Here is an 11,416-nt window from a genome sequence, read left to right on the forward strand (position 1 = left end):
CTACAGTTATACGCTCACATCGGTGCAACATTAACAGATGATCATTAAAACATGTGAACTGTCTGAGTATTCACTTTCAAACAATGTCACTGCAAGTGTGTTTGTGCTTGCAGGTCTGGGATTGTTATCAAGGTCCTATGTTCCCCATAGAGTACAGAGAGGGGGCACACCCCTTTTCTCAAACACGCACACACAACACACATCACACAACACACATCACACAACACACAACACACATCACACATCACACACACACACACACACACACACACACACACACACACCTCACACAATAGAAACAGGAAGCTGAGCTACCGTACTGGACAGAGAGAGGAAATCATTGAGCTCGTTTCCCTCTCAGGTCAGTGTGTGTTGCGGGTGTTTTCATGTGTGAGAGTTGTCAGGGAAAGATACACACACGCCCTCAAACATCTATCACTTATTCATACGCATTAACTTGTCATATCCTCTGTTCTTTCCACACCGTGTTGTGTTGTAACACAACTAAAAAACACTCAGCATGTATTTGTCCAGGTCTTCTTGCAGCAGCACTCAGGTCCTGCTGCAGGCACACCCCTGGAGAGATCACAACAGCCTGACTACAACAGTGTGTTGCATCCATCACTGTGATCACATGTTCTCACCAAGCAGCCAAAACGTCACCACAGATTATTCATTATGCCAAATTCCATTTAAAAAATCTGACACCTGCTACTGACACACAACATATAGCATTTGTTTAAACCATCTCATAACGCCAACATCACCTCTCTATTAGTCAGTCCAACACAAGACTCACAACCGGGGGGGGTGGGGGGGGGCAACGACTGTAAACATTATCAAATGCCTGGAAGGTACAGGATATACAATGATTTGTCACTGACCACAGGTGGAAACCCGACTGATATGTGGATGATAGAATATATTCAAATTGTCTGTGAGGTTGTCATTAACAACCTGCGCGTTTGTTTACATTCAGGGCGACTTCAACTGTGGTGATTTCCTGCAGGAGTTTGGTGTGGCATGCCCTGCCTGCCCGGGCTGGCACGTACAGTGGAGGTGTACCCGCATGCTGAGGGGATATAACTCACCGATGACAATCCTCAGATGTTTGAGCCTCGTCAACACGTCCTTCTTCGGGTCCAATACTTTCTGTGTTGATTTTTTAACGTCGCCATGAGGCTTTTTGGAGAACATTCCTGAGGCAGCGGACACACGAATGCGATGGCAGACAGCGAGGAGGAGCTAGCTGTGCGTGTAGCCGTGTCCACAGCCCCAGCTAGCGTTAATCTTCAAACTATAAGCAGGCGCCGACACTCCCGGGTCATGTATTAACAATGCGCCGAGAGTTAGCAGCCCCCCGCAACACCGCGGAGTCGAACGAGAAATACACCGATCAACCGGAGAGGACGCATTCTGTTCAAACTACGACAAATACGTGAAACGTAGCGGGGCGAAGCATCCATCCATTGCACCTCCCTTCTTCCACCACAGCCTGAAGGCTAACCTGGCTAGTTAGCTAGCTCCGCTGTTCACTTAGAAAACATCATGGCGGGGGAGGGAAAACAAAGTAATGGATAGCAGAGAAATTCACCGTGGATGTAGTTCAACAAAATTCAAACTCTGGTTTGCACAGTTTGAAATAGTTAACGAACGTGTGTTATAATAATTAACTAAACCTCTGAAACAAACGGCCTTTACTGTTTTACTGCAGTTGGAGTTTTTAACACCCCTAGATAACTCTGTCTCGAGCTACAGCGGTGGATTGTGGGTAGTGTGGTCCACCGATTGAACGTTAGACCGTTACTGTTTTGGTCATCAACGACACAGAAAACTACATTTCCCTTTACACATAAGAGCGCCGCACTGTGATTTGTTTTTAGCTTAGCTCGGACACGAGTGGAACAGTAACCGAGGGAAAACGCGACCAAGCCAATTGTTCTTGGACTAGTTTTTATCTGAACACTCCCACAAGCGTCCAGCTCCTCCGTTCACTGTGAGTTACGATGCTCTTCTCTTGCTTCATTGGTTATGTTTTTTATTTTTATGAAATCGTTTCTGTCTCGTTTGCTACCTCACTACTGTGAGTAGTAAACATGCTAACGCAATGCTAACTTGACGTGTTGACGTTTGTTAATGTTTACTACGCCTGTACTTGTGTATAAATAACTAATAAGCTAAACAGCTACCACCTCTAATGAGTTTAAATGGAGTTGCGTAAGTAACTGTCAATACAATAAATATCTTCAAGCAATAATACACAGTTTACCTTTCTACCAATAGGGCTTCATTGTTATCAGGGATGCTTATTAACGTAACAGTATTTATCACTGTATTTCAGTATAATTTCATAATTGATCTACAATGAAAATAACAAAATAAAGAGAAAACGTGCTAAAAATAGGATTTCGGTAGATTTCATCTCCCTGTCTACATTTGGTTTACACCAATCGGTATGTCACAATTAGATGGTAGAAATAACATCTTATAAAATCTATATGTTTTTCTAATATCTGTTTTTGCTGATTTCTTCGTTTATGTGATTTTTCAGAAATGTTCTCATTGCATCAAATGAAAGAATCTAATCTACACAAGTAATTTGTCTTTAATTATGCCCACACGCCAGAAATTCAACAGTGGAACAAGAGTTGCAACCAAATTTGATTTGTCCTTAATTTTCACATTCTTAGACCTATCACGTCTCTCATTACTTCATGTCTCTCCAGTGTAAAATGACTGTCCTGTCTAGTAACTTTGCAACCATTACCCTCTGTATGATAATGCCTCATTCTGATAAGAAAACATCAGTATTAATAAGCTGATAAGTTACACACTGACTAGCACCTCAGATGTAGAATCAGAGCTGCTTTGAGATCTTTTAGCTTTTTATCGTCTGGAAGCCTAAATTGTAAACAAGAAACAAGTATAAACCTATATCTGTAAGTACAGCTGTCAAAGGAGAGTGTCGTTGTCTTAACACCACCAGGCTGAGGTGAATAGCTGCCATGCCGGTGCACCGTGACCGGGAGAAGAAGGAGAGTACAGCAGAAGAGATGGAGGTGGAGGAGCACGAGCAGGATGCTTCCAGCTCTGAGGAGGAGGATTCCGACACCACCTCTGTCTCTGAGGATGGAGACAGCTCAGGTGAGACATTTAGCAGAACATTACTATTGTAATTACAGTGTTATATTATGGATGCCTTCAAAAATTCTATTGTTTCGCTGGAAATGGTTTGACAGTGCAGTTATTTGAATGCTGTCTACCTTCATAACATGTTTCATGATTTGCAATCTTTTGCAAACCTAATGGGGTGATTATAAAACGATATTTTAAAACCCAGTCAAGAACTGCTTTGAAGCAACGACAATATTTGACAGTTTTCAAAATCAAAAGAAATAGGCAGATAACAAATATGAACGTTTTGAAAATGTTTGAAAAGTGTCAAAAGGCATAAACAAAGAATTATATTTACCACAACTGAAGGGTGAAAACAGAACTATTTTAGCATTGATTTAAAGGGGAAATAGACCAGACAACAGTTCCTCTGTCAGGCTATTTCAGATATTTAGTATTTTCAGGGCATGATTATTTGTAGATGTTTTTAAAAAGAGGAGCGATTGAATTGTTGTGTGAAGTGTGCGGAGCAACTGTATTTCATGTGAACTATGTTTTCTATTGGAGAGGAAACATTAAGGCTTGCACAGCTGAGTGGACAAAATGATTACTAATGTGATTGATGCACAGTGTGTGCACATTTGACAACAGTTTATAGTCAGAAATACCATAGACCAGGTTTCACACCGTATCTTCCATCACAATTGTGTGTGTGTTGGACTTGATTCTCCTCCAGAAATGGATGAGGAGGACTGTGAGCGGAGGAGGGTCGAATGCCTGGATGAAATGTCCACCCTGGAGAAACAGTTCACTGATCTCAAAGACCAGTAAGACCAACACGGATATTTCACAAGTTTGTCAAAAATGTAAATAAATAAATCTGTTATTTATTTGTATCTGTGTTTGCGTGCAGGCTGTATCATGAGCGGCTTAGTCAAGTGAACAGTAAGCTGACAGAGGTGGAAGCTGGTCGGGCATCAGAATATCTGGAGCCTCTGGCTGTACTACTGGAGAACATGCAGGTCCGCACTAAAGTTGCAGGTAACTTCAACACACACGTACACAAGCTCATGAAGTCATACACACTCTGGTGTCCCTATTCACTCTCACTTTGTGCGTCAGGTATCTACAGAGAGCTGTGTCAGGAATCTGTGAAGAACAAGTATCAGTGTGAGATCCAGGCAGCATGCCAACACTGGGAGGTTGGACACCCACACACACACACACACACACACACACACACACACACACACACACACACACACACACACACACACACACACACACACACACACACACACACACTTTATGTATCTCATTACATCATGTCTTACAAAAAAGAATGCTGATGCAGTACCCCTTGAGTCGTTGGCTCTAGGAGATAGGGCTGAACAAATATTATAAATATTATATTATAATTATCATCAATAGCAATATAACATATATTGATAATAGTATAAAGTGAGGAGATATAACACAATTGGTTTCAGTGATCTACCACAGGTTTGTAAAATGTTTTGCGGTTTATCAATAGTTTTTTAATTCTCTGCTCATGAAGAAAAGTTTAAAACTACAAACGTCACACAGGAGCAAAAATCTATCTTTAAACTTGAAATAAATATGAATGTGAATTTTCTTATGATTATTAATTGATAGAAACATTTTTATCTTGTTATAATTTTAGGCCATATTGTCCAGCCCTGCTGGGAGACATTTAAAATATAAAATTTTATTTAATTGTAATTTATTTATATATTATTCTATCTATGTAACTGCCAATAGTGAGTGTTTGTAATGTATGTGGATGCATTCATTTGTGGGCGATCTGTGTTTAACATGATGGTGTGTGTGTGTGTGTCTGCAGAGTGAGAAACTGCTGCTGCTTGATACGGTGCAGAGTGAGCTGGAGGAGAAAATCAGAAGACTGGAGGAGGACAGGCACAGCATAGACATTACATCAGGTAAGACACACAGAACACAGTCATTACATTGTGCTATGTCATACAGTGCCTTGCATAAGTATTCACCCCCCTTGGACTTTTTCCCATTATGTACTGTTACTAACTGAAATTCAAATAGACTTAAATAAAGTTTTTCCCGTTTGATCAACAAAACATGCATAGTACTTTGGAGGTGCAAAATAAATTTTGCACCTCCAAAATTGTGTCATTATTGACACAAACAATAATGAGAATAAAAAAGTTGACATCTGTTTGGTGCATAAGTATTCACCCCCCTGTGTCAATACTTGGTAGAACCCCCTTTCGCTGCAATTACAGCTGCAAGTCTTTTGGGGTATGTCTCTACCAGCTTTGCACATCTAGAGATGGAAAGGTTTGTCCATTCTTCTTGGCAAAAAAGATGAAGCTCAGTCAGATTGGATGGAGACCGTCTGTGAACCGCAATCTTCAAGTCTTGCCATAGATTCTCTATTGGATTGAGGTCTGGGCTTTGACTGGGCCATTTTAAGACATTAACATTCTTTAATCCAAACCATTCCTTTGTAGCTCTGGCTGTATGTTTAGGGTCATTGTCCTGCTGGAAGATGAACCTCCGCCCCAGTCTCAAGTCTTTTGTAGACTGCATCAGATTTTCTTCAAGGATTTCCCTGTATTTGGCTCCATCCATCTTTCCCTCTATTCTGACCGGTTTCCCTGTACCTGCTGAAGAGAAGCATCCCCACAGCATGATGCTACCACCACCATGTTTCACTGTTGGGATGGTGTGCTCAGGGTGATGGGCAGTGTTGGGTTTTCGCCACACATAGCGTTTTGCATTGAGGCCAAAAAGTTCAATTTTGGTCTCATCTGACCAGAGCACCTTCTTCCACATGTTTGCTGTGTCTCCCACATGGCTTCTGGCAAACTCCAAACGGGATTTTTTATGGATCCCTTTCAACAATGGCTTTCTTCTTGCCACTCTTCCATAAAGGCCAGATTTGTGGAGTAGACGACTAATAGTTGTCCTGTGGACAGATTCTCCCACCTCAGCTGTGGATCTCTGCAACTCCTCCAGAGTAACCATGGGCCTCCTGGTTGCTTCTCTGATTAATTTTCTCCTTGTCCGACTCTTCAGTTTGGGTGGACGGCCTCCTCTTGGTAGGTTTGCGGTTGTGCCATATTCTTTCCATTTTCTTATGATGGATTTTATGGTGCTCAGAGAGATGTTCAAAGCTCTGGATATTTTTTTATAACCTAACCCTGCTTCATATTTCTCCACAACTTTCTCCCTGACCTGTTTGGTGAGCTCCTTGGTCTTCATGATGCTGTTTGTTCAGTAATGATCTCCAACAAACTCTGAGTCCGTCACAGAACAGGTGTATTTATACTGAGATTAAATTGCAGACAGGTGGACCCTATTTACTAATTATGTGACTTGCAAATGTGACTTGTGAATGCAATTGGTCGCACCAGATCTTTGTTAGGGGTTTCACAGTAAAGGGGGTGAATACATATGCACTCAACACTTTTCAGATTTTTATTTGTAAATAATTGTGAAATCCATGTAATATTTCCCCCCACTTCCAAATGATGCACTATTTTGTGTTGGTCCATTACATAAACTCACGATGAAATACATTTTAATCTGTGGTTATACCATGACAAAATGTAGAAAAGTCCAAAGGGGGTGAATACTTATGCAAGGCACTGTATATGTCCTACCAAACAACACATTTTGATTATGGTAATAAGCAGAGTATATTACATTCAGTGCACATACAAAGTACTGTAATCTGTCTATCTTTGTCTTTCAGAGCTGTGGAATGACGAGTTGTCGGGGAGGAAGAAGAGGAGAGACGCTTTAAGTCCAGATAAGAAGAAAAGAAGACCATCAGTGGTGTCTGATATCCATTTACTGCTAATAACTCTGTCACTGATCACATTGATTGATTAGTATTTTAAATTCTTCTAAAAAAAACTAAAATCCTTGTATCTAAACGTCTTTGTGCTCAAATTTTAATTAGTTCCTACTCCCTATGTTACTGTCCTTAACCCTGTCCACGCCCATATATTGTCTATATGCTTCCTGACTTGGACATCCTGGAGGACTGGACAGCCATCAGAAAGGTGTGTATACAGTATTTATAGGTGGAGGTGTGTGTTTGTTCACAGGTTGCATTTGTCTGTGCATCTTCTAACAACCTGTGTGTGTGTGTGTGTGTGTGTGTGTGTGTGTGTGTGTGTGTGTGTGTGTGTGTGTGTGTGTGTGTGTGTGTGTGTGTGTGTGTGTGTGTGTGTGTGTGTGTGTGTGTGTGTGTGTGTGTGTGTGTGTGTGTGTGTGTGTGTGTGTGTGTGTGTGTGTGTGTGTGTGTGTGTGTGTGTGTGGTTTTCCAGGCTGTGGCTACGCTCGGTCCCCACAGAGGGAAGTCTGACTCTGAAAGCCCTGTGTTCCCATTCAGACCCGACAGAAACAGACCCATACTGAACTGCTGAGGCGCACACACCCAAATACACACCCTCCGTTCACTCATTTCGAATCGCATAAAAATACACACTGTGGAACATTTATCTGAATCTTCCGAAAATCCACTGCACTGCTCATCTAACATCGACACCAGTCGGTAAGCTGCCTCTCGAGCCAGGAGGCAAACACAACACAGACGTACAGGTCCTAACCTGGAATAGGAACAGACCAGTTTCGGTTTTCCTGAGTGGCTAAGAGAGGAGTTCTCTGTTAAAAGACCATTAAAAGTAAACGAAGGGCTTAATCCCAAAATTATATTCCAAAATAAAGAATGTGATGTTCATAGTTCAATCTACATCACTTTAAGGTTTTTAAAGTGGTCATTGGGTTTAAATACTGCTGACATGATATATCATCACTGGAAACTAAAACAAACAAAATCACGGTTTTATTTGTTAATTGGATATTAATAGACAACCAATACTCCTATTGCGACACAAATAAGCTCCTGGTAAGAACTGAGAATATAACTTAATGAGTCCTTAAACCATGTTTACATGTCTATGACACAACAGTGCTTTTACAAAGTTTGATCTCTGAGCATGAGATCACAACACCTTTCCTCAAAGTAGGTGCCACATTTTGGATTTGGATTTTTGAAACGATCGGTGCTTAAGGTTTTCCCGTTCTTGTTTACGTGTTGAACGTATCAATCCACTTGGATCACACACAGTTAAGTATTTTTAACCTCTTCAAACATGATTTTTTACGAGGGTGTTAATGTCTTTACACATTAACACAAGCGTGCATGTTTTTTTTACAACCCAGTTAACACTCTTGAATACATGGTGGCCAACAAGTGATCAACAGTGTCATGTGACAGTTTTTTACTTTATCATGTTTTACAACCACCAAGATCTATCATCTGCTATTTAAGAGGTACACCTCAAGTCCTATGGTTAACCAACTTGTCTGGACATTCATATTACTTACACAAAAAGAGCCTTTGCAGACGTCTAAAGTTCAGTTTAGTTTTTCTGGGCTCGAGCGTTCAGAGGATTTTTCCTTCTTTCAGTATTTAAAGCAGAAAGTCACATTCATGACGAGGTCCTGGGCGCCACATAATCGTGCGTATTTGTAAACACTCTGACATTTAATCTCAAATGAAGCAGGTTATTGAGAACGCTCCGATGATAAAGGAGGAAATACATGAACCTTTTCCATTGTGCCATGATTTTTTAAAATATTTTTTTTATGTGGACCAGTTTAAATATTTTGCTTGAGATTAATAATTATTCTTTGTGATGGTGTTTTGAATAGTTAGGTGAACACAGTTTGTACAGTGTTTAGTTTTTTTCAGAGAGCACACAGCAGTGCCTACATTGGAAATATCACCATCGGGTGTTTTTGTATTAGTGGTGCATCTTGCATTTGTAGGAATCGCTTTGACTTGGATCCGACAGAGCAGTGTAATGAAAATGCAAGATAAGTGCATAAATATTCTAATGTATTAAAGAGAGTTTAGAGTTAAACCATCAGAAAGGAATAATATTCTAATTAGGTTTAACTTAATTTCCAACCACCAGTGAACATTTGTGCACCACCTTCTCTGTTGTCTATGTTGTCAGTCGAGCATGAGGCATAAACAGATTTCAACAGATCCTTAGGCAGGACCATAAATACTGTCAATTGGATACCTGGCTTTTTTTTAAACATCTCGTCCGCCATCACTGAGCTCTTTCAGTACAAGAAGGACGCTCAATGAGTGCATCCCTCGGCTTTTGGACCTCACCTCCGCTGCTTTCCTTTTATTTTGACTCCAGGCCAAATGTTACACAATAAACATATGAAGCGTTAAGCGTAAAATACAGAGGTATCCCTTAAAATATGTTAACAAGGTGTTATTCTTGTATCATTCTCTGCTTATTGTATCTACCTCTTCTCTCTTTCTTCTGACTTGTAAGAAAAAAATCTCATTCATTACTCATGAACATGCCAGTGCTTCCATCGTTATGCCCAAATTGATTTTTATTTCATGGTGTTGCTGTATTTGTATGACTGTGATTTGTGCAGATTTGTTAGGATGTTTTCTTAAAAGCCTGCAACAATAGCAGATGATTGCATAAAAGGAGAAGGAACCAAACCATATTCCTCCAACCTCACCCCTCCACTGAATCTTCACAGTTGTAATCCACTCCGTTTATACAGGCTGACGAACAAACTGCCATTTCATTGTACAGATTCTTTTATATGTAAACCGAATTTTGAAGATGAAGGTGGTGCGGATGTGAAATATTCAAATTGATATTTTTCAACAGTTCATGTTCAGTAATGCATCGGTCACATTTATGTCTTTTTCGTTAAAGATGTGGATGGGTTTTACAATAAAACATTTTACTATTACTTTGTGGCCTCTGTAGTGTTTATAGCAGTCAATACACAGCAAGGATTATATTGATGATTCTCCTTATAGTAACTAACTGCCTCAGTCCTGGCTCTATGCATGTGATTACTATATCAGTGATGAGAAAGAAATGATTTGGGGACCTTAGTGTTAAGAGATTGCAGATTGCTTAGTAGGACCTAAGGACAACATGGAGGAACTAATAAAGAAGCGTAGCCATTCCTTGATCATAGAGGACTTGAAAATACACATTATAAATCCCTTTAATTGTATTACTAATGTTTTCCCTCTGTATTTCCTCCTTTAGTACAACACCTGTGTAAATCATCTACCTCTTTCTAACACAGCATTGACTACATAGGGCATGGAGAGCCCCTAAAGGCCTGTTTCATGTCTCACATCTTCAACAATGTATATCTTTACATTTAAACTACTCAGTAGAGAACATTAATAATGTGATGTAAGAAACTTGGAACGTCTGAACTGTCAGTTTTTTTTTAATGCAAGTAGATAAGCCGACCTCAGTTACTTGTCAGTCAGTTAGATGGCAAGGAGTTAGATGGATGGAAGGTAAAGACAAATACAGGTCATTAGTTAATGTAGAGAAAATGTTATATTACTTTACAATACAATTTTAAAGTTATTTTATCTTACAATAACTTTCACAGTAATTGGAATACACTCAATCTAATTCAAAACAACTTTATTTTGAGAGCAATTTGAAGGAACATAGAGCATGTCAAGACAACAAGTAAAGACAAAAAAGTGAGTGTAGGGTGATGACTGTAAGTGGACAGCTCTGAAAAGTGATTGTTAGAATTTAGATAAATACTGAATGATTGAAGTGACAGGAGTGCATTGGGGTAAGTAATGCAGGTGAAAATTATGTACAGTGAAGGTGAAGGAAAAATATATGTACAGGACAGAAATACTGTAGCGTATGATCGAATATATACGCTGGTAATTGAATTACGTTGCAGTTGTATCATCTTTATCATACAATTACTGTAAGTTGTACAACAGCGTGGGTCTCGTGTTTGTAATACAGGGCAGAGTAATGAGTGTAAATAGTATGCATGACAAAACAGTAAACCCTGGTGTATTTTACTAAAAAGCCCTTCTAATACAAAGAGGCCACAGAAGCCGGAAATTACTTTTTTCATGGCAAATATTTTCTTTCAGTGGTAAAGCTATAATCACATTAACAGTGACTTGGATAATGGCCCCAAACACCGGCAGCTAATGTAAAATGTAATTTCAATTAAATTCCCCAAGACAAGAAGGAGGGCAAACAATGCAGAGACAATTTATCCAAGCCCATTAGAGACTAAATGCCGGCAAATATTGAAATACAAACAAATTTAGATAGTACATTATTTTGTGAAAAGGTCTACTTTGAAAAATCTCTATATCATCCTAAATTTCTAACTAGCTTTACCTGAAATAATGGTAACAGGAAGGTGTTTTATACACCACTACTCACACTGTGGTGAG

General features: G+C 39.7%; 2 protein-coding genes across 7 annotated transcripts in view; one reads left to right on the forward strand and one right to left on the reverse strand.

Moving 5' to 3' along the window:
* Positions 1–1,924, reverse strand: part of ralgapa1 (Ral GTPase activating protein catalytic subunit alpha 1) — a 73,292-nt gene extending 71,368 nt beyond the window's left edge. For 2 of the 5 annotated variants that reach the window (XM_053434446.1, XM_053434447.1), the window contains exon 1: positions 1,092–1,923. In XM_053434446.1, coding sequence (XP_053290421.1) covers positions 1,092–1,197 — 106 coding nt within the window. In that variant the 5' untranslated portion in view covers positions 1,198–1,923. Of the gene's footprint in view, positions 1–1,091 lie in introns of all 5 variants that reach the window. The other 3 variants (XM_053434445.1, XM_053434449.1, XM_053434450.1) reach the window with 3 other exon arrangements.
* Positions 1,011–9,921, forward strand: brms1la (BRMS1 like transcriptional repressor a). Of its 2 annotated transcripts, XM_053434452.1 has the most exons (9): positions 1,018–1,996; positions 2,987–3,144; positions 3,851–3,941; positions 4,028–4,155; positions 4,237–4,316; positions 4,979–5,075; positions 6,869–6,958; positions 7,117–7,181; positions 7,449–9,921. In XM_053434452.1, the coding sequence occupies exons 2-9, from the start codon at positions 3,006–3,008 to the stop codon at positions 7,545–7,547; spliced, it is 789 nt and encodes a 262-aa protein (XP_053290427.1). In that variant the 5' UTR covers positions 1,018–1,996; positions 2,987–3,005; the 3' UTR covers positions 7,548–9,921. The 2 variants fall into 2 exon arrangements, with proteins under 2 accessions (XP_053290426.1, XP_053290427.1); XM_053434451.1 differs by having other exon boundaries at positions 1,011–1,996; positions 4,028–4,316.
* The last annotated feature ends 1,495 nt before the right edge of the window (positions 9,922–11,416 follow it).

Source organism: Pleuronectes platessa, chromosome 11, assembly GCF_947347685.1.
Source record: "Pleuronectes platessa chromosome 11, fPlePla1.1, whole genome shotgun sequence".
NCBI lineage: Eukaryota > Metazoa > Chordata > Actinopteri > Pleuronectiformes > Pleuronectidae > Pleuronectes > Pleuronectes platessa.

Coding starts and splice junctions, on each gene's coding strand:
- brms1la (XM_053434451.1), top strand. CDS start 3,006: ATGCCGGTGCACCGTGACCGGGAGAAGAAGGAGAGTACAGCAGAAGAG. Junction 3,942..4,027: donor TTCACTGATCTCAAAGACCA/GTAAGACCAACA, acceptor GTTTGCGTGCAG/GCTGTATCATGAGCGGCTTA. Junction 4,317..4,978: donor CAGCATGCCAACACTGGGAG/GTTGGACACCCA, acceptor GTGTGTCTGCAG/AGTGAGAAACTGCTGCTGCT.